The 27,962-nt window shown below is 48.4% G+C and overlaps 1 protein-coding gene across 1 annotated transcript in view; it reads right to left on the minus strand.

Annotated features, from left to right (window-relative positions):
* The window catches only part of ASTN1 (astrotactin 1), a 189,172-nt gene that overhangs the window by 7,314 nt on the left and 153,896 nt on the right, over nucleotides 1–27,962 (minus strand). The window contains 5 exon segments of the mRNA XM_039219144.1: nucleotides 9,035–9,135; nucleotides 15,507–15,642; nucleotides 16,687–16,838; nucleotides 20,535–20,668; nucleotides 27,191–27,459. Coding sequence (XP_039075075.1) covers nucleotides 9,035–9,135; nucleotides 15,507–15,642; nucleotides 16,687–16,838; nucleotides 20,535–20,668; nucleotides 27,191–27,459 — 792 coding nt within the window.

The raw sequence follows: 27,962 nt of genomic DNA on the forward strand, positions 1-27,962 counted from the left end.
CCAAATGAGTAATCCCTCAGCTTAATTTAGAACTCTTATATTCTCCTCCAAGGCATACGTCGCTAAGACTGAACTTGGTGATGTGGCAAAGTGGCAATGAATTTGTATAGCCTTGGCATTTCTCCCATGGAGCCCCAGGCACTTTATCATTAAATGTTTTCATATTAAACCTGTCAGAAAGGAGATTAGTTCACATTTCCTTCCTAAACAGCTGGGAACTGAGATCTGGAGAGCAGAACTGTGTCTCAGATCCAATGTTCAATCTGTGGATGAAGAAACTAAGTCTACAGGTTTCTAAGCCAGAACTTTGCCCACTTGACCTCCTGTTGGCCAAAAGGCATGGCAAGCAGATTCCCTGTCAGAATTCCAAGTGAATTCAGGGATGCTGGTAATGACAAAGCCACTGTTGTAGGAGTTTTCTGGGTTGCAAGGAAGAAAACTTCCACCCCTACTCTGTACAGACATTGCAATGATTTTCTAACTTTTCTATTTTGCCCATCACCTATAAGGACAGATCTTCTTCCATGTCCTGAGCAACTAGCACGGGGCCAAACAACATAGTAGTTAAAAAACATCTTAGCTAGAAGAATAGAATTCATGATCAGTGATATCTCTCCGTCCCTTTAGCAATCAACCACTGATGGCCAGCACCTTAACTGCATTAAAAATAACTTCAGTCCAGAAATCCATTTAGACAGTCAGGGTTTTTAAATTCTCAGGTTGTTAAAATAGGATCAAGAGATAAAGGGGACAGTTGAATAGAAAGAATTGTGGTACCCCCGTTACTTGTTAATGGCCTCTTGATTGTCAAGAGGTTTGCGTATATAAACTCCAATCCTCACACCACCACTGCAAGATGGATATGAATGTCCCTATCCTACATACGAGGACATTCAGAGAGAGAGACCAGGTCATCCACCCAAGGTCACAGAGCCAGTGTGTTCTGGAGTCAGGATTTAAAACCCTGTCTATCTTCTGCTGCTCTTTTGCACTAGTGCTCAGGAGATAAGAATGCTTCACCAATTTAAGATACAGGAGGCAGAGTCGTGGGGGATGCAAATCAGGGGTGACTGTTTCTAGTAGGGGTCTTGTCCTGGCTGGCCCATAGGTGCCGAGTGAGAGGGAGTCCCCAGGACGTATGCAGGGAGCCCATTGTTTCTGGAGCTGAGACAGACAGAAGCGGAGAGACTAGTCTAAGAGCTGTGTTGTTTGCAATGAGAGGAGGGGAGTGTGTACTGAGAGAAGAAAGGCCAGGGGAAGAAGAATGTGGGCGATCACACCAGAGCCCAGATAGAGAGGGCTGGGGTCCTTTTTGTTGATGCTTCTCTGTTCTTATTTCTGGTGATGGGAAATAGAAAGAGCATCTGAGGCCCCAGGCCCTGGTTATGACTGTCTCCGCAGAGGAAGAGAGATGGCTGAGAAGGTGTTTGCGGGTGTATTTACTATTCTCATAACACAACAGTAATAACTAACTAGAGAAGGCTGATGCTTTCCACTAGCAGCAGCACATATGCCTGAGGCCAGGTGGGACAGGCCCGGGTGCCACCATAAATCTCCTAAAACCAAGATAATCTAACTCCAGGGTGTGCTTGCAAGCCTGCATCAGTAAGTGCGAGGCTATATTCAGAAGGATCTCTATGCTGGGTTCCTAGCGCGTATTTCTGGTTCCTCCTAATTCCACAGAGAAAATTTAGAGATATTATTTCATTAACTTTCATAGCATCTCAAGAAGTTACTAACTCAAAGAATGGAAAAGAATACAAGGTATTTTTAGTTATCATTTTATCCAGCTTTCAGCTTCACAGCAGTCATGGGTTGTCCAAAATAAGGATCTGTCTTTCCTCTCTTTAAAATGCACAGGGGAAAGGGGAAAATGGGTGATGGGTTTGGAGGAGGGCATTTTCTGGGATGAGCACTGGGTGTTATATGGAAACCAACTAGACAATAAACTATATTAAAAAAACAAAAAGCAAAACAAAAAAAATTAAAATTCACAGTGTTCAGGAATAGTTAAGCTGCAGGTGGGGAGATGGGTGGGAGTCTACAGACATAACCTCATCACAAAAAATGAAGCTGAGTTATTAGTAATTAAAAGGGAGATAGTACCTCTGAGGCAGCAAAGTAAACCAACAGGGCTGCGACTTAAGCCCTCAGACCCAGAGGATGGGTAAGACCTGGAACTATGGTATACAGCATCATACGAAGGTGGGCTCCATTACACTAGCTGTGTGGCTTTGGACAAATTACTTAACCTATCTGGGTCTTAGTTTTCCTTTTCTGTTCAATGATGGTGAATAATATACACCTTCCAAGATTATTGGGAGACAAAGTGCTATTAAATGTAAAGTGTTTCTTCAGCACAATGTCTGGACACGGTAGGCAGACATGTATTCATCCATTCAAAAAACTTACCATGGACTTGATATTTTTTCAGGCACTCAGGCTACATCAGGGAGAAACTAACGGAGGTCCTCACCCTCGAAACACTTGAGGTCTAATGGTAGGAGGCATTTGGATAAGAAACGGACATAACAAGTACAATAGAGTCTGTAAGGAAGTGGGAGAAAAGTCGAGCAGAAGAAAAGAATGGGGGAGAGTTGAGTGGAGCCCTGAGATTTTTAAACATAGTGGCCGTGAGAGGTCTCATTGAAAAGATGTCCCAGGAGTCAGGACCTGGAGGCCTTGGGAGGGGATGAGCTGCAGGGATATGTGGGGAAGAGCATGCCAGGGAGAGGCAAGGTAAGCATCGAGCTTGTCGGCTACAGGTGGGCAGCATGGGTAAAGGCAGCAAATAAGCTACCGTGTTTGGAGTAAGAGGGGTGAGAGTCAAATGACAGTGGATGTTATTTTATTAATATCATTTATTATGATGATTATTACTGGTTCTCCACTAAATCAAGCTTTCTCCAATGCTGTGACAGAGATACTAAAACACAGGAGTCCAAGAGACTGTGGGAAATAGTCTTATTTGAATAAGAGGGGGGATTCCTGGGACAGAAGTGAACTTTCTTATACCCCAGAAGTGGTTGCTCTTTTTTTTAACGTTTGGTCTTTTTTTTTTTTTTTGGAAAGAGAGAGAGACAGCATGAACACATGTACACAAGGGCATGAGAGTGGGGGAGGGCCAGAGGGGGACAGAGGATCAGAAGCGGGCTCTGTGCTGACAGCAGAGAACCTGATGTGGGACTTGAACTCACGAACCGCAAGATCATGACCTGAGCCAGTCAGACGCTTAATTCACTGAACCACCTGCTCTGTTTACTATGAAATAAGTAAGAATCCTGGAAGCATCCATACCTCCTAATGGCTTCCTTGCTACTATAAGGAAAGTTCCTTGAATGGAGGTCCTAAGTCACCACTGTCATTCGCCCCTGGGTCTGTCTGTCCCCACCATGAAGTAATTGGTCACAGAATTCTATATGAAAGCCTGAGGGTAATGAATCCCACCTGGATTCTATCTTTGTCCTTCTTGGCACTGTCTGCACCTCTGACCCCCCACCCCCAGCCTCCGTCACCCTTCCCTTACAGCCTCTCACCTCCCGCCCCCGTCCCCCGCTGCTCTGTGTTGTCTTCACACCTGTGATTCTCAGCCTTGGGATTCATACTTGATTCTCCACCTGGAAGGCAGGTGAAAAACAGATTACTGGTTCCCTCCAGAGTTCCCAATTCAGTAGGTCTCAGATGGAATGTGAGAATTTGTCTTTCTAGCAAGTTCCAAGGTGATACTGCTGCTGTTGTTCTGCTCACACTTTGAGAATCACTACTCTAGACAAATTAGTTCTCTCAAGGGTTTCCTTGCTCCCTCTGGGACTGGCAATACGGCAGACAGCTGTCCCTTTCTCCTTGACCTTGGCAAACACTCTTCCGTTTCTCCATGTCCCTGTGCTGGTAGAAACCTGCCTGGAGCATTCTCCCATACAGAGGGATCCACCCATACCCTGGAGAAGAGCAGCCTCTCAGCCTCTCATCAGTTCCTGCAAACAATTTGCTGCTCTCTCTATATACACATAAAAGTCCCTCCACCTTAAAAACTCACCTGCCTCTTCCTATTTCCCTTGCTGACTTCATGACCATTCTTCTACATCCATGGAAGAATCTGGCATCTAATTCATCCTTTCCACCTCATTTCTTATCACCATTTAGGGTAACTTCACTGTCCACAAGAAAGCCCTCTGTAAGACTAGATCCCCCAGCCATCAAGAGTCAATTATCGGGGCGCCTGGGTGGCTTAGTCGGTTAAGCGTCCGACTTTCGCTTAGGTCATGATCTCGCGGTTCGTGGGTTCGGGCCCCGCGTCGGGCTCTGTGCTGACTGCCAGCTCAGAGCCTGGAGCCTGTTTCAGTCTGTGACTCCCTCTCTCTCTGACTCTCTCCTGCTCATGCTGTCTCTCTCACTCTCTCCTAGAAATAAATAAAAAACATTTAAAAAAAAGAGTCAATTATCATGGCTGAGACCTTCTCCAGCTTTGACCCAGTAAATCCCAGTATCACATGCTGTGAACACAACCCTTTTCAAACAGGCTGTACTTCTTCCTGCCATCAAATCTGCCCTTCAGTGATGGAAACCCCAGGTCATTCGACTCCACCACCCACTTTAGGCATCAACTCTGTCTATGTCCTTCTCTACCTGTACAAACCACATGCCCAGTGCCTGTGCTCTCAGCCAGCTTGCTCCATCTTTGGCCTCTTCTCTGTCTTCACACAGGCTCTAGAGGTCTGCTGGGGGACAGTCACAAGCCACTGAGTTAGGTGGTTCTACTCGTGCTCTCTTGGCATTCTGGACACACCCTTACCCATCCCTTCTCACAACATATGATGTCTTGCGTGACCTCTCTCCTGCTCCACATCCAAGCCATCAGCAAATCCTCTTGGTCCTCCCATCAAAATACTTTAGGACCAGACCACTTGGTACCACGTCCCTCGCAAGCATTCTCTCTCCTCCATCACTGCCACAGCCTTGGCACTTCTATCTCGTACCTACTACTTGGAGACCACTCTCAGCACAGCTGATGAATGCTCCTGGAAAATGTTAAGTTCAATGATGCCCCTTTTCTGCTTGAAGGGCTCCAGGGCTTCCTTTCTTAATCCCAGGTTGAAATCTTAGCCCTGAGATGGGGACCCATGGGGTCCACCCCACCACCCCTCTGAACTCCTCTTCGCTTTCTATCCTCCCAATTCCTCTCCACCGCGGGGGGCCTCTTTCTTCATCTTCAAACACACCAAGCATCTCTGTCCTCCATCTGCAATGACCTTCCCCCTGATATCTGTGTGTATTTTCTTCACCCTCTTCCCAAACCATGTCAGTTAAAATTCTGCCCTCTGCCCTTCCTCTCCCATTTCCCTGCGAATCAGGCCCTGTAATACCCATCACCAGCTGAAATATTTGTTTCACTATCATTTTTGTTTGTCATCCTTGCTGAAACGGAAGTTCCAGGAGGCGGAGATTATGCCCCCTAGTGCCCAAACCAGGTATTTAGTCAGGGCTTACTAGATGTTGTCTGATTGGATACCTGTATGAAAGCTGACTGTTAAAATTCTTGAAAATAAATTGAGCCAATTTAGTATTTAATCCCAGGGCTCAACAAAAAGCAAATGAGGGAGTGGACAGGAATTTATGTTTGGCATCAGGAAAGAAAGATGGATGTTGTGGGCTGTGATGGATGAGAAGCTTCACAAAGAACTCCTGGAGGCCAGGCTGGTCTTATCACGGACACTAACTTGTTCCTCACGGAAAGGGAGCTTTCAGTAGAACATGGGCAGAAACTCACTTGCTCAGTGGCTCTAGTGTCATGATGTGATCAAATTCTTCATGGGAAAAGTGTTCATATAAGGACCAGAGTCTAGATTCCTGCTAGGTAATTAGTAGCTGAGGTCATGCTGTGGGTCACTTAAAAGGTAATTCCCATTTGTTATTAGATTTAAACCCAGACCCAGGAGACTTATATTTATGATGACCATCTGGGTTTGAAGGAGGCAAAGCATATGGTTTTTCGGTACAGCTGCTAGAATTGTATTAATTTGTGAGGGTCCCCTCAATGAGTCCAGCCCATTAATCTTCACGTTTGATGCCTATAGGACCCCCTCCTGGCTGGAGAGTAAAAGCACTTGGGGATGCTGTGTCATTCTCTCAGCATAAAGTTGACTTTTCCTGCTCCCGGTTGGTCTGCTGGGTTTTCAGACACTCTCTTTTGTCAGGGAGCCCAAGGGGACAGACGCACGTCTTGATTCACTTTGGAGGCTGGAATTAACCCCAAAGGAGCCCCGCAGACAAACAGAACTGTGGTCTCTCCCAGACCAGAATGGTTGGCCATTCTGTAGTCCAAGGTCGCTGTCTGCCCATCTGTCCCTGCAGGTAGCACGGTGCTACAAATCTCCCACCTGCTAATCCCACCCCTGATACCCCACCAGCCCCTTGCCTATGCTGCAAGCAAGTCCAAGGTGCCTACTGCTGCCAGCAAAGACATCAGCAAATTTTCCAGAACAGAAATAGCTGGGGCACCTTCCTGTCACCTGTTCCTCTCTGGCTTGGAGTAAGAAATCAACAGATGATGACACAAGGAGCCGCGAATTCTGTCCAGATAGCCTCTAGCTGCAACCCCAGACTCTGCTTTCATCATTGTGGCATTTCAAGACTTCAAAAGTCATTTGGTCCGTACACTATCAGCCAGGCAGCACTCACTCGGGAGAGGAGCACATCTGTCTTACACTTAAAGTTCTCCCTTCCACCGTAACGTCCCAGTGGATTCTAATAGTTCTAAAAAGGTTTTTTTTTTTCCACCACCTGACTTGAACACTCTTTTTGTTTAAAATGTAGGTCTTTTATTCATTTAGCAACAAAGACAGGTTTTCACTCTTTTACACAATGACCTTCTAAATATCCAATTTAACATTGTAGGCAAAGTGAGAATTGATGTCAATTAATGGGTCTGAGTGCTGACTCTGTTAGGTGCTCACTTTGTGACTCTGGTCAGCTACTCATTTGACTCTGAATCTCAAGTTCTGCATCTATAAAATGGGGGAAATATTCTAACCATTTGGTAAATGCTTATTGGGTCCCTATTAGAAAGCAGACTGGTGTTACTACAGAGACTTCAATGCTGGAATTCTAGGCCGAGCCAGCTTCAATCAGAGAAATACTGTGGCCAAGCAATTTCTCCCACCCCTTACCTCACCTTATTTATGGCTCCTGACTCCAGTTATATTAGCTTGGGCATGACTGTCTGTTGCCTAACATTTATTCAACAGTTACTATGGGATGGGCATGAAATAAAGACAAAGTAAATTCACTCATTTGATTCTTATTAGACTCCTATTAGGTAGGGTACTATTACCCCTTCCCCCCTTTTACAGATCAGTAAACTGAGATATGAGATGAGATAAGCTACTCAAAGCCAAGTAGCTAGCAGATCAGGAATTTGAACCTGGATGGTCTGACTCCTGTAACCATGCTGCCTTCCTCTAAAGTGTTAGGGACATGATCATGAGCAAGCAAACGAGATTCTGCTCTCAGAGAACTCACTGTCCATTGGGGCAGTTATTGAACCCATGGTGATAATAACATATGGAGATGAATGCTCTGAAGGAAAGTAACAAGGTGCTATGGGACATCCAGCAGTGCCTGTCCCGAGGAAGGGACACTTAACCCCAAATCTGCAGGCTGAGAGAAGTTAATCAGCTGCTCAGGGCTGGGGTGAAGAGCACTGGAGGCAGTGAGACTGACATGTGCCAAGGCCTGGTGGCAGCACTGGAAATGAAATGGAGGACCTGAGAGAGGCAGTGAGGCGGAGATGCACAGATCGATGGGAAGAGTGGACAAGAAGAGGCTGGAAAAGTGGGCCAGGGTCACCTCAATTAGGTCCTTTGTGTCCGGTAAGTATTTTGGTCTTTGTCGTAAGAAGAATGGCAATCCATTAAAGAGTTTTAAGAAGGGGCCTTAACGCGATCAGATTCCTGTGTGGAACATAATGGTGCTCTTCCGGGCCACACATGGCCAATGAGGCAGTAACCGCGAGAAGTCTTTCAGGAGCTGTGCATGCTACAGCATCCGTGGTTTTAGTAAACATAGGTCTGGTCCCTTCTCCCCCTGTGTTTTCACTGTGTGAGCCCATTGAACGGTGTGGGACTATGTCCCCTCACGGGGAGACCTGAATATACCGAGAGTCAGGAGCCGCCGGGAAGGCCACTGGCGGGGCCAGCAATCAGCGTGGCCACCCCACTTCCCTTCCTGAAATTTGCATGGACGGGGCTCCCAGAGTCAGCCTGTGTCTCTGCTTACATGCAAATCATATCGGCCCTAGGCCGCCGGAAAGACTGCAGTGACTGGACGGAGCACTGTACTTGGGCATCAGAGCTCTGCAGAAGAGGTGCCCAGGACATCCAAATCCTGGCTGTGGGGGACACAGGATAAGCCTCAGAGCAGGGGATGCTGTCGAGACATGCCAGGAGGCATCGTGCAGAAGTGGATCTCAAGTGTGCTGTTTGCACCACGGATATTGACAGAGGAAAACTTAGGTTACAAGGGCCAATCCTGGTGCACCAAAGAGGGACAAATCTTGACCAAGGGACTGGACCACAGATACTCTGAAATACAGAATTAAGAATCTGGACACATCTTTGGTGGTTGGGGGGAGGTGGTATGGTAATTCATTCCAAACCTGTAGACTATCTATGTGTTAATTCAAAATAACCCTTCCTATGCGCACAAACATATGAAGACAGTAAGTGACTGGATCAGAGTCCTGAGGGCCGAGTTTACGGGAACTTCACCACATACCCAAGCATTTGGTGTGTCACTTGTGTGTGCCCGGGGCTTCCGTCAGCCTGTCATCCTGGCTACCTGACTCACAGACTAGGGGAAACAGTGGGGTACAGTGAGGGTCTCCACCAGACTCAGAGGCAGACAAAATGAGGCAGGCACCACGCCTGGGTGGGGGCTTGAAGCCTCCCCCTTCCCGCTGAACCCCACATTGTTCCGTTTGATGCACTTGCTCCCTCTTTCGTCCTCTGCAGACTCTGCTGGCCTCAGTGTCACTTACCTTGGGCTTTGACATCATCCACCACGGGGCAAGGCGTCTTCACAATCACATCACTGGGCCTGGAGCGCCGTCCGGTGTTATCCACGCCCCACAGGGTGAACCTGGCAGACAGGGGAGGAGATGGTTGTCAGAGAGCAGCTGAGGCCCTGGCTCACAGCCAGGCTGTGCTTGGGCAGCCCTGGCCCTGGCTGTTCTCACAACCTGACGGGAACTTGCCGCTACCGCCCACGTCATAAAGTGTGCAGCCTAGAGCCTCTCATGGCTTCCCGCTGGGTTCTGGGCTGTAACTGGGTGTCTCAGGTATATTGTTCAGTAGAAGGCATCAGGGCACGGAGCAGTGGGTCTCAAAGTGGGGCCCTCAGACCAGTAGCATCGGCATCACCTGGGTACTCGAAAGCAATAAAAATTTTGACACCTACTGAATCAGAGACGCCAAAGAGGTGCTCTAACAAGCCTTCCAGGTGAACCTAATGCCACTTCTACTCTGACAGCCACTGAACCAAGAGAAGAAGCATGTATCTGAGGAAATGGGTCAGGACTCGGGTCCAAAGCCCCACTCCCCACCGTGTGGAGTTACAGCTAACTCCTCTGAGCTCGGCTTTCTCTCATCGGTGAAACGGGCTAATGATAAATGAAATGAGATAATTCTGTCCAGAAAGACCCTAGCGCAATACCAGGAACCCGGTGACACCGCATAAATCACATGAATTCCGTTCTGTCCTGTCTCATGCTCAGCTGACATGTTGACACAGAGGGTTGAGGACAGTTTCTCCCTTTGAAGCCAGAACCGAAACAGCCAGCGTTGAGGAGTCCTGACTTGCCCATAGCTGGCCAGGGGCTTTGTTTCCCATGTGCAGCGAGTTCTACCCCGCCATGGACAGAAGTCCCAAGTGGGAATGCCGAGCCTCCCCTCCCAGTGAGAAGGTGTGGTTCTAAAAGGCCTCCCAGGAGGAGGTGGAAGACCTGGCTTTTGCACACAGAATTTCCCCTTGGGTGATGGAGCTGATGCAGGCAGAGAGAGGAACTCCAGGTTCTGCTATTTGGGAGAGGAATCTGAAAGTAACCGTGCTGGTAACCTCCACGGCTGTGCCCCGGGGACTCTGCTAATTGGGTGGGTCTATAGCAAATTGTTACCACTGCCTTTCCTGTCCCCATGTCTTTTGCTGCATTGCCATGGGAGGCTGCATTTATTGGCAGGTCTGGCTTTCCTTTCCTCTTGGCAGAGTTACCAGGAGGAAGACAGGTGTAAGGAAGACAGGTGCCCACAGACAAAGTGGCCCAGGTCCGGGCTGGCTGGGCCCCAGACGGTGGATCCAGTGAGGTAGAAAAGCAGTGGAAATTGGCCAGTGAGTCCTCCAGGAAATATGTTTCTCCCAGCAGAGAAAAGTGCATCCACCCCACAGAGAAGCCCAGAGAAGGTTCAGTGCAGGAAGCTGTATGCCTCCTCCTCCTTCCTTCCCCAGGCCTGACACTGGAATCATGGCCACCTCAGACAGGCAGGCCACATCCCGCCGGGAGCCCTGGTCTGCTGGGCCTGAGAATATGACAAGCTGCCTGGGGGCAGGGCCCAGACCCCACCTGTGGGCCCTGCAAGACTGCCTGGGCTCCCAGCTGCCAGTCAGGCTGGTGCCCGTGCTAGGCTTTCCCTCCTAGTTACACAAGGTGGCTCAGTCTATGCCACTGGCCTCTGCTGCTTGGTGCAGATCTACCATTTTGCCTGGCACTACACCTCATCCTGACCTCAGTCCCGATCCAGTGCCCTGGTGCCCTTCTTCCCCTCTTCCGAGATCTGAGCGGGCTCTCTGCGCCACACCAGCCCCACACAGCTTCCCAGGGGCTGCTTGGATCCTCCACGATGGCAGCTGTTGGGGTTCTTCATTATCTGGCCTCCCACACACATCTCAGTGTCGGCCTCCTGGGAAGAATGGTTTCTAGAACTGTGACTGAGGTCACCAGACCTGTGGCTGGGGCATCCCATCGGCCTGTCTGGAACCGGCTCTGTTTTGGCATCCTGCCCTACAACCTGGGTCTCAAGCCGGAACTCAACTCCCTCCTCTGCTCACCTGCTCCAGACTACCTTGAGCTAAGGTTCTCAGAGATGGGTCCGGGGGCAGCCAGGGCAGAGAGACCTGCGCCTGACATCTGAGAATCCCACACATGAGCCAAGTTCCCCCTCATCACCCATGTCCCCTCCATGCGGCAGGAGGGCTAGGGAGGAAGGGGGAGCATCCAAGGATGGCCACCAGCCTGTATGCTTTGCCGGGGCTGCTCTCTAGGGCCAGGCGAGCCCCTTTCCCTCACAGGAGACCCTGATGTGTAGGGAATCCTCTCCCGAGAGGTGGGCCAGTCGATCTTTGTTGCAGACCCTGCCCTGACGCCGCTGCCAGCAGGCCATTCTAACCAGTCGGAGATGGAAAGCCCTGTTCGTTCCTAGGCCAACGCATGCACACAGTGCTGCTAGCACTGGTCTGGTCCTGTGTCCCCGTTCCTGCCACTGGGTTCTCTGCTTTCACTGACCCCCTCACCCCCACCATGTGTCTGAGCCCACAGTCCTGCACCTCTGCCCTCGATTTAGTGGCTGAGACCCAGTCCACCGGATGCCCTGTGCTCATAAGGCGGCTCTGCCTTGTCTTTTCCTGTCCATGTTCCAGGGTCCTGAGCTTAGCCCTGGAGGTCGGGTCCAGGGCTAGAACCTGATATCACGCTGCCCACCTGTATGTTTAAGGTCACCTGCCCTAGACACTCTGTGGCTGGGTTCTAGCCACCTTTTGCAGCCCCCATTACTTAACCCTTCACTTTCTAGCAGAATCCCTGGACTGTGATGACAAATGTCCTAAGCCTCAGGCACCTTGGTGCCAGGCATGGTGTTATCCCTCCCCTACCCCAGCTAGTGCCACTCCACCCGGCAGCCTCGCCCTGGGGCTCCTTTGCTGGGAGCTCCCACTGACTCTATCAGATCCTGAGCAGCAAGAAAAATGCCTCTGCGTAGAGGAATTCTCACATTCCTCTGATGGGGCGATCAGGACAAAATTGATGGTCCTAAGCCCCTACTGTTTTTAATAGCAAAGCAAGGTATTAGGAAAGAAAATGCCTCCCATAACCCTCTAAGCATAATGATGATTATCCTAAGAGCCGTTCCTCAGCGGCCTGGGTCCCCAGGTCCCAGAGGGCCATGGACAGCATCCAGCTTGTTTTTACTCTCAAGGCCCAGGGAGCACTTTACATTCTCTCATGGGGAGATGGCGTGTGCCATCATTTCAGGAAGGCCTTCTCTGTCCACTGTCAGCATTATGGTTTCCACCGTTGAGCACTCACAGGACTGAGTGAAGGTTAGCTGGGATGACTGGCCAGGAGAGAGGAGCTTTCCTCCCAATCCAGAGGGCTAATGTGTAAGTACGTTAGCTGTCTCGTCCAAGGCTTCTGGTTCTTTCCACCACCACCTGGTTGGGACTGATCGACCAGTCCTTAGAGTCTGTGTGACAACACCTACATCGTGTGTGTGTGTGTGTGTGTGTGTGTGTGTGTGTGTGTGTGTGTGTGAGGGTGAACCCACACAGCCTAGCTCGGGCTCCGGAAACTTGGTGTGCACAGAGTGCCCTTGGGCCCCGTGTCCAGGACTGACCGCCTTGCCTCGTGTGCTGTTTTCACACTGTCCCTGTCCTGCTGTGGCAGTTCCGCTGATCCCTCTGAATCCACTCCTCTTTTCTGAACTATCTGTCCGCTCTCACAGGTCCCCAAAGGCAATAGTTCTCCTGTGAGCACAGGCTGTGATGGCGGGAGGAGCAGGCCAGAGGGGGAGACACCTCCTCACTCCAGCCTCCGTTTCCTCATCCATAAAATGAAGATGTTGAACCAGACACACCAGATCCCTTTTAAGCAAGGATTCTTTTTTTTTTTTTTAAGATTTATTTATTTATCGAGAGAGAGAGTGAGTACAGAGGAGGGGCAGAGAGAGAATCCCAAGCAGGCTCCACACTGTCAGTGCAGAGCCGGACTCACGGCTCGATCTCATGAACTGTGAGATCTCAACCAGGGATTCTTAAACATTTTTGTACTGTGGACCTAGAATCCTCAGGAGAATGTTTTTTAAATGCATTAAGTAAAACGCACAGGATGTCAAAATAAGCCAGCTAGGCTGGAATGCACGTCTCCTTCCATGGACCCCAGGAGAACAGCCAGCCCTCTGCTTTCATGTGAGGTAATGAGGTCATGTTACTAGCTCCTTCCAGCAGCCTAGAATGGCTGCAGAGTGAGAAGCAGTGAGTGAAGAAAATGCAAACCCCAATACAATTCTTAACCACGGTCACACCCCAGACAGCTCGCTTGCAGCTCTGCGGAAGTTACTCCATGTTGCTGAACCTCAGTTTTCCTCAACTATAAAATGGGAGCAAAACCCCAATCTCACAGGGCTCCCACACTCCATAAATGAAGGCTGGCCTCTCCATTTTAATGGGCAGAAAACTTAGCTGCAATCTTGCTTACAATTACTTAGTGCTTAGAAACAAAACCAGGCTAGGGGCCAAGGGTTTCCAGCAACTAATCGAGGGACTGAAGGTCTCCGTGTGCCAGGGACTGAAGGTCTAGCTTCTGATCCTCTGCGGAGAGGAACGCCTCTCCCAGGCCTTCCACCGCCCTCTTCGTGTGATCTGCAGCGCCACCTAGTGGAGCGCCGCCGAGCTGGCTGCTTCTTTCCTCGCCCTGGGCGCTGTCTCTGACTTCCCCACTAATCAACACTGACAGAAAGTTCGTGTTTTACAAGACAGCAATGCTTGGAAACTCACCAAAGATAGCAGAGTGGGAGAAGGTGCCAGTCTCCGGTCTTTGATCAGGAAAGATGGCCAAATCAGGCCAACATGAGGAGGGTCCCAAGATGGGTAAGGGCTGGCTCATAGAATTTCAAAACTCCTAATTAACGGTTGTGACTTAGTGACGGGAATTATTGAGCCTTTTTAGAAGTGAGAATTCCAGTTTCACTGAATTGGAGGCATCTGACAGCAGGTGAGGCAGTCCACCCTCCCTAATCTTTGCTCCTAAAGCAAAGAAGCTTTGCTCATAAAGGGTCACAGCTGCCCAATAGCAAAGAGAGCTGTTAAGAATCACAAGAAGTCTGTCTGTATTTTCTAGAATATCCCTGTCTTTCTGTATTTTACTAGTACGGCCCCTAATTGCATCTCTTTTTCCTACATTGAAGATATGCAGGGTGAGCACCTAAGTACATTTTGCAACCAATGCCACTCACATTTCTAGTGCTTTTCACCTTTGAATTCTGTAACTGTGGAAATGGAGATGATTTATTCTGGCTACTCTGCCTCTATTCTTGTGACCTCATCTGTAAACTGTAAAATGTTTTTCATACCGCTGGGGTCAAAAGGTCCCAGAATGACGTCACTAGGAATTCTGTCTCTCTCCCCTCTCCGCCAACTTTCCCATTGCGACTTACATTCCATCGATGTCTCCCTCTTTGGGTGTCTTTTATGTCTCTGCTTCACAAATATTTTACAATTGTTCTAGGAGCACAGGGTGAAATGAGGAAGAGTTCCCAGAGAGCACAGGGCTGTTCCTAGTGCCATGACATAGAAGTCCACTGTATTTGCTCTGAAGAAAAGGGACCATCTCTAACCTCTAGAAACTCAAAGTCACTACAGCTAGCTTTCTAAAGAAGCAGAGCTCTTGGGGCGCCTGGGTGGCTCAGTAGGTTGAGCTTCCGACTTTGGCTCAGATCATGATCTCAGAGTCCATGGGTTCGAGCCCTGCGTCAGGCTCTGTGTTGACAGCTCAGAGCCTGGAGCCAGCTTCGGATTCTGTGTCTCCCTCTCTCTGCCCCTCCCCCGCTTGCACTCTGGGTCTCTCTCTCTCTCAAAAATAAACATTAAAAAAAAGCAGAGTTCTTGGCATTCTACACCTTTCATCTAACAAAGTGAATAATCCCCCCTGACTCAGAGCATTCGCTCTATTTTTCTGGAATCATTTTTTGTCACTCCCTTTGACTCACCATCTGCTTCTGCCCTATGACACCACTTGCTACTCACCTTCATGCCTCTCTGCTTTTGCCCTTGCCAGCTCCTTAGCCTGCTATGCCTTTTCCAACATCACTCTACCTACAAAAGTCCTACCCATCCCAAGTCAGACGATGTCTACTCTAGTTAGAATTAACTACTCCTTCCTTTTTCCTTCTACCACCTGTTCCTGGTTCTTCCATCTCGCATTTCTTTCTTCCTATCTGATGTGAAAGTTACTTGTTTGTAGATTTCCTTTCTGTGTCGCAGAGTCTTTGAAGGATGGGGCTATATTGTCTTTCTTAATCCTCCCTTTCCAGTCCCTAGAAAGTTCTCCATAACGCCGACGGGGATAGGACTCGAGAAACTCAAACTATTTTTCAAGTTCTGAGGGAACTCAAGTAACAAAATGGAAGGAACTTAGAGCCTCAGGACGTTCAGGGTAAAGAATAGCTAGGCAGGTGTGTGTCACTCACATGTAGATGGTGTCAGGGTCCAGGCATCGAATGATCAGAGAGATGGTGGTGAGCTGCCTGTCTGGCACCTGAGAAGGCATGGCACAGGGGGCCTTGGCTCCGGAGACGATGTCATCCACAAAGCTCAGCACCGTTTCTGCTCAGGGGGAAGGAATGGAAAAGGCCATGAGCAACAGTGATGGCCACGCAATGAGGACATGGTGTCAGCTCAGTGAGAACGTAACAGTACCATCGCTTGGTCCCCAGTCTTCTTGAATTGCTAGCAGAGAAAAAAGACCCAGAAGGAATTGTCTTTTCTGTTGCATATTTAATCAATTTAGAGCCATTTGTCCAGAGTGAGCTCAGAAACAACTACGGATGCAAGATGTACATACCACATCTGTGAGCTCTTTTATGAAATGTTCTTGGCAAGGGCAGAGAACAGCTGCTGTGATCAGTGGTCACTGCCAGGCCCTTGCAGTACCTGTACATGGCCTTGGAGGAAGCAGGAGACAGCTCTCCAGGCCTGAAGGCAGTGCATGTGTCTCTTAGCCCCAACGATGCTTTCAGCAGAAGCCATTTACCCCGAGTCTGACTGTGGATGCCATCATCCTGCTGGCGACCACACTCGTGCATAAGTCTTAGGCATGATTTATGTTGACCTTTCCCTACGTGTAGGCAGCAAAATCCTACGGCATGGAACATTTTTCACGGGGTGTTTCCACGTCTTTAAGACTTCCCTCTTCTAGCGGGACCTGGCAAAGCAGAGTTTGCTTTAGGACAAGACATGGGGTAAGCACATCTGTTTGCACATGCTTTTGCCTGCAGGGGGGTTATTAGCAAAGGAATTTTTTTTTCCTGTAATCATGGCAGTGGTTAGCACAGAATTGTTTCCTAATTGTGGGCTAGGATAACTAGTGTACTGTATTGTTGTTTCTTTGTGAGTGTGCCTAGAGGCAGTGAAATGGACACCTCTTTAATAAACAAAAAGAAAAACAAAATCAAAACAAGACTCTGTCAGATAGCTCACCAGGCAAAAACTCTTACGTGGCCAAGATGGCCTTTCGAGCTTATCCACGCTCCTCCGGCACTGTCCTGGGGCCCTGGGGCCCTGGAGCAAAGACCAGGAAGCGGGATGTTTGTCTTCTCGCTTCTTTTTACCCACAGATAAACATGAGCCCATGAAGTCGGAGATGCTCACCTGTCTCCACTTTGGAGTGGTCCATCCTGTCAGTGACTTTTTCTTGACGAATAAGGTAATCTACAATCTGCACCCCGATCGGAGGCTCCGAGTGTTCCCACTCCAGGACCACAAGAGTGCTGCTGGGCTCGTGAACGGTGGAGAGTCTCAGCCTGAGGGTATACAGAAAGAGGGCCCCCTGTTGAGACCTTCCATTGTCTTCTGATACTGGCCACCTTCTCAACTGTTACACCCTGAAGTTTTCCTTCTAACCTCTCTTAACCAACCACTACGCTACGATGATCTCTCTGAGTGCCTGCCTCCATCACCAGAGAGCAATGGTTCTTGAAGGTCCCTGAGATCTACATTTTATTACTCCAAGTGCCTGTTATAGGTTAGGAACTCAACACATATTTGGAAGTGAGTGCATCAAAAATGAATGAACACCTGCATCTTATAGGGTCAATGGACAAGGCTTTTGGGGTGGCCCTTTATAGGACCTGGAAATATAATTTCTGGATTTGCTCTTGAAAACAGGATAATGTGCTTATAAAGCTCATATGAAGGCTCAGTGAAAGTGGGGTCTGGGAGAGCCCTGCATTAACAAGGCCATGGTCAGCTCAGTTTCCATAGTATTGCCAGGATCTGCCCTGTTGGGGGAACTCTGGCTTCTGTTCTTGCTATAGAGCTGCTGGCTGGGCTTTGCAACAGGCTGGATTTGGAGGGGCCTCTACTGGACAAGAGAGATTTGACTACATGTCAGTAAGTTCACTTCAGGGTGATGACCTGTGTCTAAAACTCTGATTTCAGTTTCTTTCTTTGCTCTTGGGTTTCTTTGAATATCCTGATTCCTAACTCCAGTCTTTCTTTGCTTTTCCCAATTCATAGCCTCCTCCTTCCATGCAAACTGTCCCTTTTGACCACTCTTTTGCCTTCCCATCTAATACCTCTTTGTACCTTGCAGAGACTCAAGAAACATTATTGACATTTGGTGGTATGGGCCTCCTAATGGTCCAAGTGGTTTCAATTTGCTGCCTTGTTCTGACTTTGTATGTGTGCCTCACGTTTCTCACTTGTTTCCCAATTTCCTGTTTCTTCCTAGACCATGGGCTTCTGGGGATCTTCCCAGTTCCTGTTCACTCCAGTTTCCCTCCTTCACATGCATCCCTGCCATTCACCCTTGGCCTGGGCTCCTGTATCTCACAACCTCCCACAATCATCGTCCTCTGGTCTCTCCACTCAGCTCACAGATGCCTGTCACTGGTCTCAGGGATCACTGTGCAAGGTGCTGTGGATGGAGCATACTAAAGCACAAGTCAATTTCAATTCAGCAGATATTGGTTAAGCACCTATTGTAACAACGTAGTTGGGGCTAAAGATGCAGGGGAGGGGTCAATAGAGAAACATACAACTATACATGTGATTATAATACTGTGTATAAGAACTTTAAGAAGAAATCATGGGAGGCTGTGGGAGCAAGAGCAAGGAATTCAACCAGTGGGAAAATAATGCAAAACACATGCTCTTTAGTGGCTTACTATGAAGGAGTGCATAGTTTGCATATGACATTAAGGATGGAGTAGACCCAAAACAGTGCGGATATTGACAAATTCATTAATTAGAGTCATATGCAGAGTGCTATTTTGAAGAAAAAGCATTAGGAAGCAGAAGTGAGTCGCTAAGCCTTTCTGAGAACTCAGATTCTGTGAAAATATGGACAGAAGCTGGGATCTACTGAAAAATAACAGCATGCATGATTTACACAGACTCGTGTAAAACCAAAGTGCGTTTCTATTCCCAGTTACCAATAAACATTCAAGAAATGAAGGTCTGCCATTAAAGAAGTGATTAAAGTTGACACGAGAAGTAAAGTCCTTAATAGAGGCTCCTGCTCATGGAAATTTAGCCCAATTGGATCTTCAGCGATGGCATACAGGAAACACAGTTTTAGAAAGGAAATCAGCCTTAAGAAACCAATGGTCGGCTCCTGTGTCCACCTGATGATAACTGTTTGGTGGCTTCAGTGTTGTGTCAAAGGTAGTTTTCTTGGTGAATCTTTCCAGAAGCACCGTGTGCTTCTAGTGGCTCTCTTTATACCAAAAGAAAAGACTTCTATTAATAATGAGCTTGATTCTCTTTTGACTCAAGAGGTCCAAGACATGGCTGTAAAGAGCAAGAAGCCAAGCGCTGGTGTATCTAAAACTACCCATAGAGAGAGGTCATGTAGACAACAGATGACATTGGTCTGTACTGACCGACACCATTGAGTCCTCCTCTCCTTGTGTTCTCTTCCTGATCATCGTGGCGCATCTTAAGTGCCCACCTGCATTCCCATGCAACAGGCCAGCGGTTGGTGATCACAAAACCAGCCTCTCACTTGCTGGTTTCCTCCTGCCGTCTCGCTCTTGCTGACTCAGCCCTCCTGTTCTGAGGGTCCCGATCCTCCCTTTGGGCTCACCAACCCATGGGGCCATGCGGCTCCAGCTGTTCCTGCCAGACTCTTATTAGACACTCACCGGTATGTCTGTGCTTCGCCCCTAGGGCAGATGCCACAGTAGAGGCTAAGGCAGTTCCTGCCTCAGGCCGTTTACAGGAATTCCACCTGGTCAGTCCAGCCTTACCCTGAGGGCAGGGAAATTGCACATGTTCCCCGGAACCACCTTAGCACCCCTTTGTGCTCTGTTCAAAGAGCAGAGTACCCCTTGATGCTCATCCCCAACCCTCTCCTATTCCCAGTTTATACATATTCTGGGCCAGCCTTTCTCATAGCGGGGTTGCATTTCTCATTTCTTAGGGGTTGATTTAAATCTTCTTATCTTTAGTGCCTATCTTTTCTTTTGTTTTTTAAGTGTTTATTTATTTTAAAAGAGACAGAGACAGAGCACTAGTGGGGCCAGGGCAGAGAGAGAGGAGACTTCAGGCTCTGGGCTGTCGGCACAGCACCTGACACAGCTTGAACCCACGAACCCATGGGATCCTGACCTGAACGCTTAACTGACTGAGCCACCCAGGCGCCCCCTAGTGTCTATGTTTTCTGCAGAGTTCCAGACCATTTTCCCCTCTGACGACTGAACATCTCTGTAGGGCTGCCCTGATACAACTCCAAGATGGGTCCATGCGGACAAGCCTCCTACTCAAACCTGCATATCCTCTGATGCTTCTTTTCTCAGCTATGGCCAACTCATCTTTTGAGTCACTGGAGCAGAAGTCTTAACATCCACTCTCAACTTCTCCCTCTTTTTCCCTCCCACACCAGCGAGTCACCCACCACTCCCTGCTGGTTCTCCCCAAAGTCATCTTTCCATTGTGTCCTCTCCACAATCTCATGGCAGAGATCCAGGCCTCTTGCAAGTGGTGGTTCTTCTGCCTGCTCAATGACCTTGGAAAAATTCAGTCCATCTGAATGCATTTCCTTATCTCCTAAATGAAAGTGATAACAGCACTGCCACTCAGGTGTCCTTGGCCTAGTTAGCCGCCAACTACATATCTCTCACTTCCTCCTTTGCAACATCTCTTCATCCTCTGATCTTCTGGACATGCTGTCCTACCCTCTCCACCTTCAGGGAGAGATTCAAGTGCCACCCACTTCCTGAAGCCTTTGCCATTCCCTGAATTCAGACTTGACCATTCCCTTTCACAACTAACTTAAAGGTCTCAAAGAGCACTTATCAGACCACGTCTCTTGCTGCTACCTGCCATGTGCCTGTCTCTCCAGGAAGACTGAAAGCCCGTGGAGGGCAGGTACCGCTTCATGGTGATCTTACCCAACACCCAGCCTACTGTCTTCACACAGTGGACACTTTGAAATCTATGTTTGCAGAACCGTGCTGAGGCATGCATGCAACAGAGAGGCAGAGAAGGGGTCATACACAGGCTGAGGGAGAGGTGCACAGGTGGGGAGTCCATCAGCTCCAAAAGCGGTGGAGTCGCATCGGCACCAGTCCTCGATGACGTCTCCAGTCCCTGAGCACCACAGAGAGCTCATGGTGGCCTCCTGCAAGAGCTGCAAAAGAGGGCAGGGGAAAGAGTGAGCGATCGGGAGCCAGGGCTGGGTCACCACAGGATCGAGGCTCTGCTTGGTTCTTTTTTTCTTTTTTTAATTTTTAAAAATATGTTTATTTATTTCTGAAAGAGACAGAGAGTCTGAATCAGGCTCCAAGCTGTCAGTGCAGAGCCAGATGCGGCACTTGAACCCATGAGCTGGGAGAGCATGATCTGAGCCGAAGTCAGATGCTTAACCGACTGAGCCACACAGGCACCCCAGGGCTCTCTGCTTGGTTCTAAATAACATGTTTTGATCTAAAATTCCTAATTCCAGGAGACTGTTTCTGGAAGCTAGACCTCATAGGACCTGTAGGGTGCCTCCCTGTCATTAGCATGACAGGTCCTCCCTGTGGTAGAGGACTGTCACTCTGGAAGCAAGTCTTACTTCTCCTTCCTACTCCGTCCGGCATTCCACATCCAGGGCCCTAGCAACAGTAACCCCTTTCCTGTATACTGCCCTTGCCTCCCTTCCCTCTGCCCAGAGGCACTTGGCCCTTTCTCAGGTGCCTCTCCGTGCATCCTTATATACCTTCCACCCTGCCCGGCATGGCCTCTGCATTCCTTCAGCATGTCTTGTACCCCACCGACAATATTTACACAGTTCTGCCTTGGGTTATGATTGCGTGTGAGGCCTCTCTCTCCTGGGAGGAGGCACAAAGTGAGGCCACACGCTAAGAACCGGGCTCCAGGGCAGTCTGCTCTGGGTGAGGACTTCAGCTCTGCCAATCACTGCCATGTGACTTTGGGCAAACTGCATGAACTGTTGCCTCACTGGAAAAATGGGAGAGAAACAGCCCTCTCCTCACGGGGTTGTCATGATGATTACATGAAATAATACGCCAAAGGGCACAGCCTAGTACCTGTGGTATGCATGCATTAGTTGCATACAAATAGTACACAGCAGTCATCAATAAATGTCAGCAATTATTATTGTGCCTGAATGACAGAGTTGGGTCTTCTGAGGAAGCTTATAAATGCCACAGAGCCTAGAACAATTCTTTTTTTTTTTTTTTAATATTTTTATTTCTAGGAGAGAGAGACAGCGTGAGCAGGGGAGGGTCAGAGAGGGGGGGGTCACAGACTGAAACAGGCTCCAGGCTCTGAGCTGGCAGTCAGCACACAGCCCGATGCGGGGCTCGAGAACAATTGTTTATATACAGTGATTTCACAGCGGATGTTCACTATTAAATGAAAGGACAAAAAGATAAAATTAGATGAGTCAGGGAGAAAAACTTGGGACAGGACAATTCTCTGATAAGGAAGCAGATCCTGGTGGGCATGGACCCCTCATGGGGCGCTGCTGCCTCAACCCCAGCCCAGGGATGGGCAAAGGGTGAGGCTGGCCCCAGGGCGCATGGGTATTGGAGCTGGCCAAGGTCAGCTTTCTCTCTGGGTCAGCTTATCATCTTTTCTTATGAGTCTCTTCTCTCTGACCCACTCTTACCAAACTCACATGGAAAATTTTGGGCCAAGAAATTGAAAGAAAGAAAGAGGCAGGGGTGGGGGGGGGAGGAAAGAAAGAAGGAAGGACAAGAAAAAGGAAGAGAATAAGAAGACAAAAAAAGAGAGCTAACCCTACAGAAATCAAAATGTCAAGCAGAAAGCCAGCATCTTAAATTACATTCCTTCAGAACTTTACATGGGCCATCTTAATTCATCAAAATAAGGGTCAATACTGACCTTCCTCATCCCAATTCCTCAGGCTGGAAGCTTCTAGAGAGCAGGGGCCCATTCTTGATTGTCCCTATAATATGTGTGTAGTTTTAGAATTTCAAGGCCCTTTTAGGGCTAACACTTTAGTCTGAGATCCTTGGAAAATGGTTATGATAGACAGTGGAGGACACTTAGAGTCAGAGAGGTTAGGTGAGTTGCTCGGGCTCACAGGCTAGTGACTGGGAGCAGTGACGGAACCTGAGCTCAAGAGGACACATTCTACATCTCGGGCTCTTTCTGGCAAAGCTCTTCTCATCAGTGCTGGACCTGCCAGTTCTCAGCATGATGCCTGGAGCCCGCTAGGTGCTCACGTTATGCTCTGCCTGCCTGAACCAAATTTGAATCAAAAGTATACTTTTCTAAACTAGGACAGAGGGCTTTCTTTGAGATTGGTAGAATGGAGAGGAAATTGTGGCTGCCCGGTTACCACATTCATCAGCAATTACTAGCTAAGCACCTGTGGGGGTGAGTTTCCTGTGCTTGGCATTGAGGATACAGTGATGCATGAGACAGATATGGCCTCTGCTCACATAAATCTTGCAGCAAAATAATAAACAAATGAACGAAGTTACATAAGTTGACCAAATAACTACAACTGGGTGGTGGGGGCTCCAAAGGAAAAGGGTGAAATGTGGCAGGAGGTACAAGGGGTGGGGGCAATGTCACAGAAGGGTTTGGGAGAGCCCCATGAGGATGTGTGTTTTTATCTGAACTTGGAAGGACAGATCAAGAGTCTGGTTACAAAAGATGGGGAAGTGTTCCAAGTGGGAAAACCAATATTAAGAAGACTTCAGCCCAGATGAAACTTGACCTCTAAAATAAACTGAGGACAGGTTGCTCTGGCTCTAAGAGATGGAGTGAAGGGCAAAGAGGCACTCAGCAAATGGGAAAATGGGAAGGGGTGGGGCCGGTTACAAAAGTTGTGTGGGCCTTGGTGAGGGTCAGTATCACATTCTAAGGGCAGCTGCAAGCCATTAAAGTGCTTTTTAAAAAATGTTTATTTATTTATTTTTGAGAGAGAAAGAGTGAGGGAGGGGCAGAGAGAGAGGGAGAGACAGAGAATCCCAAGCAGGCTCCATGCTGTCAGCACAGAGACAGACTTGGGGCTCAATCTCATGAACTGTGAGATCATGACCTGAGCCAAGGTCAAGAGTCAATTAACCGACTAAGCCACCGAGGCGCCCCCCTGCTTTTTAAAAAGTTTATTTATTTTGATGGGGAAAGAGAGATACAGAGAGGCAGAGAGAGAGAGAGAGAGACAGAGAGAGAATCCCAAGCAGGCTCCACACTGACAGTGCAGCTCTTGATGTAGGGCTTGAACTCTAGGGCACCCCATTAAAGTGGTTTAAATAGGGGAACAACATGATCAGATTTCCAACACAAAGGAGTAAGGACCATCGCGTATGATGACAAACATTTCTTCAAAAGCCTTAACTTTTGCTTTTGACTCACACAAGTCCACGAGTTCTGACTCCCTAAATCCTGGGCCATAGCTAGCTGTAGAAGGTAGGAAAGGGTTGACGAGAGGAATCAAGAAGAAGGACTTTTGGAAAGAAAGGGGAAAAATTACACTTTTCTTAATATCTACTATGTGTCAGGCATTGCCTGGGAAGTCCTCATTTGTTATTAGATTTAATTCTGATTCCAGAAAAGAAATGGGATTTCCCCATTTTTGTTATTATTTTCTTCTAAGAAAAGCAACTGAACTTTCAAGCCACGTTCACCTAGCCCTTCATTCTTCCATTTATTTTATTTCATTTATTGATTTAGCAAAGTGCTGACTATGTGTCCACTGCTACTAGGCACTGGGATTCCATAGAAGAATGAGTGTTTCTCAGAGTCCATAGGAGAATGAACCATGTGAACACTTATGATAGCAGGTGACACATGCTTCAGAAGATGTCTGGATACAGACAATGGGAGCTACTTGAAGGCACATGGGGTGACCTAGGAGAACAAGGGAAGGCTTGTCACAGCTGGTGATACTTGAGCTGAAACCTGGAAATACTGTAACAGCAGGAGTTTGCCAGTGGCAGAAACGTAGGACAGGCCAGTCCTGGGAGAGAGAGTGACAAGTCTGAAGGGCCAGATGCACAACAGAAGAAATTATGTGTTTAAGGAGGTACAAAGAGTTATAATTTGGAGGAGAGAACATAAAGTATAGAGTGGGTACATCCTAACCGTGTAAGTGAAGACACCGTTGGGACAATGAACGACCCTTATAGTGACACACTAAGGACTTTAGGTTGTATTTAACAGATTCTGCAGAGCTCCTGAATTACCTGGCTGCAGGAGGGCCAGAGGTCCACATCGGACAGAAAACTCTGACTGGTCTCCCAGGAAAACCAGTAAGAGGCTACTATAACAAGAAGACGGTGGCCTGATGTTACGGTGGATGGCTGAAATAGTTAGGCTGTGACGGAGGTACAGTACCGGGAGGATGGATTCAAGACATCTGTGGTCCCTGGTGACACACAGATGTCAGGGAGTGAAAAGAAAAGGAAGCAAACTTGGTATCCATTTTGGGCAATTTGGTGGAAAAGAATCTCATTCACTGAGATGGAAGCACAATGTTTGTGGCTGTGTGGGGTGGAAGATGGTGAGTTTGAGTCTGGGATACCTGGTGGGTTATATGGCTTCACCTACTGGTTTCTGGGCTTTCTTTCTTTCTTTCTTTCTTTCTTTCTTTCTTTCTTTCTTTCTTTCTTTCTTTCTTTCTTAATGTTTATTTATTTTTGAGAGAGAGCGAGAGACAGAGTGTGAGTGGGGGAGGGACAGAGAAAGAGGGAGACACAGAATCCAAAGCAGGCTCCAGGTTCTGAGCCTGATGTGGGGCTCAAACTCAAACCAGGAGATCATGACCTGAGCTGAAGTTGGATGCTTAACCAGCTGAGCCACCCAGGCACCCCTCTGAGATGTTTCTAATTACTAGGCTGAACTATGGCATCATAGATTATCTGATCCAAGAGGAGGAGGCCAAGAAGAACCAGAAAGGTTAGAAAATTGGTTCCAGATACGCCAGAGAGGTAGGGATAAGAACACACACCAGGCTACTGCTGTCGTGACTTAGCACCCCCACCCCTCCTTTGCTTCTGCACTCCACATCTTCATTCTTTGAGAGAAAGAGAAAATTAGAAGCAAAAAGCAGAGGAGTAGAGAGAATGAGCAGAGAAGACAGAGTGCGTCTGAAGAATAGGAGAGAGGAAATATGTGATGGTGACTGGACCAGCTTGGGCCACCCTGTCTATGTGTTTAGAAATTAAAATATTCAACTACAGCCAGATGCATAGTGTCTCCGAACCCCTCTCTTAAAACCAGTGCAGGGAGACAAGGAGGGGCCAGGATGTGGCAAGTACGAGATCCAGAGAGGGGGAGGCTGAAGAAGATTCCTCCAGCTCCCCCAGCATGATCACAGTGCCCCTGCAGGAAGCCAGGGCCTCCGTCCTCCTCTCCCACCAAACTTGCCCCACAACACGGGAGCACAGGGAGCACACTCCCTGCCTCTTCCGTTCCCAGGCAAGTGCACAGGGGCTCCTGGGGCACCAGCAGCCTTGGGTGCTCGCAGAAGACAAAGTGGGTCAGGTAAGGGTGCTGGATTAAAGCCACCACTGTGGGTCCCCACAGTGACACCACCCCGTCCTCATCATCCTTGTGAGCCCCCCTCCTCCAGTCACTTCTACTAGATTGAAGAGGAATTTATAGGCCAAAGGAACCATTTATCCTTTTGTTCCCATGAGAAAGCTCATTTCCAAACACTCAGTGAAATGTCTGTGGCAGAGGTGGAAAGGTGAGAGAAGCCCACGCGTGCAAAATCTGTCCTTGTGGGTCTGAGCATCACCTATGAAACAACGAAACACACCAAGTGTCCCTTAAATGAGGAAAGAGAAAGCAATTACAGCCCCACCAAAATGGACACACGTCTCAGGCAGGTAAACAGCTCTCTGCTCTGACTCTACTATCTTGTCCCCAAGGCCATCTTTGCCTGTAGTCTCAAAAGTCCCGCACCCTGAACTTTTGTGTTTTTATTCTCCTCATCATCATCACCGTTGCTGTTGTGCGTTTGACCCACTCTGTTCTAGCTGTCCTTGAGGAGATCAGAGAGCTAGGAGATGAGCTAAGCCACATTTCTCCAGCTCATCCCTTTGGGTCCATTCATTTTCTCATAACACCTCTGGAAAGGGAGCCGCAGTGGGAAAGGGGAGCTGCTGAGAAATGTCATGACCTAGCAGCATTATTTGAGGTGGAAGATTTGCATGGATACGGTGTTTTATAGTCTTTGTTCTGAAAGTCAGAGTGATGGGCAGAAAACCATCCCCTCCAGGCCAAGGCCAGACCCTTCTCTTTGGACACTGGGCCTTATGCACTCCTCCTAACCTCACAGCTGGTCCAGGCTTGGGATCTGTTAGGGGAGCTGAGCCTCCTCCCACAACTGTCCCCTGAGGCTTTCTGAACAATGACTTTAGTGACTACAAACGCCATGCCTCCCTATCCACCTTCTTCCTTTCAGCCCTTGTTGTCCAAGGACCTACACTAACGCTGAGTTGTGACTCCTGAGTCATTACCATGGGTGTTGTGGATGCACTAATTTGATTTCATATGCAAACATGCAAATCTAAGCAAATGATGTGCCTGGATTAGCTCAACAAAAAGTCTCACTGTCTATACTGTAGCACAGAGCTCAACTACACCCCGTCACTTCCCCAATCTACCTGGAAAGCCCTCTGTTTTTGCTGATGCCTCTCTGAGTCAAGAGTCCCAGGCCTCTTACCTTCTGGGTCTGGTTGTTGGTCACCAGTTCATAGATGGGGGCTGCTCTGGTCACCTACAGCAGAACTGGCTCAGCAGGAGTGTCAGGGCTGGATGTCACATGACAAAGGGGGCAGGATGAGGGGCACCGTCCCTTGCTCTGGCACTCCATGCGGACCCCAGCTGCCATGCGCTTGGTGCCAGACTCTGACAGGCTGGCGATGTATTCTGGGAATGTCAGCACCTTAGGGTCTCTTTCCCGTTCCTCTGACTCGTCGGATGGAGAGTTGCCTGCCGGACACAAAACAAAAAGGAGTAGTGAGCAAGGATAATGGAAGAAAAGGTCTTGCATCATCTTGTGGCTCCTGAGTGCCGAAGTCAAATCGTAGAGTGGTCACCAAATGTCACTGACGGGTTACAGATGTGAGTCTGCTGTCCCATTCAATGTGGGGAACCCATGCTCCCAGTGACCTACAGAGTTAGAAACAGCCATCAAATGTGAGATCAGGTTGTTTCCTTTTGGAGAATCATCAGCTCCCCTGATCCCTCAGAGGGAGGCATCTGCAATGCCTATGCAGGATCTATGACTATAGTAGTACAAGTAGTAGCAACAGTGATTATTCAAGGACTCAGATCCCTCACCTGTTAAACGAAGATATTCCTAGTACCTACCACTAGTGTTGTGTGATGGCAACATGTTTTTAAACACATACCCAGTGGCTAGTGCATGTCCAATCACCATCATAATACTCTTAATTTTAACCATAGGTAAGATTTACCTAAACTATGAAGTG

The sequence above is a fragment of the Hyaena hyaena genome, unplaced genomic scaffold, assembly GCF_003009895.1.
Source record: "Hyaena hyaena isolate Hyena2069 unplaced genomic scaffold, ASM300989v1 scaffold_793, whole genome shotgun sequence".
Taxonomy (NCBI): Eukaryota; Metazoa; Chordata; class Mammalia; order Carnivora; family Hyaenidae; genus Hyaena; species Hyaena hyaena.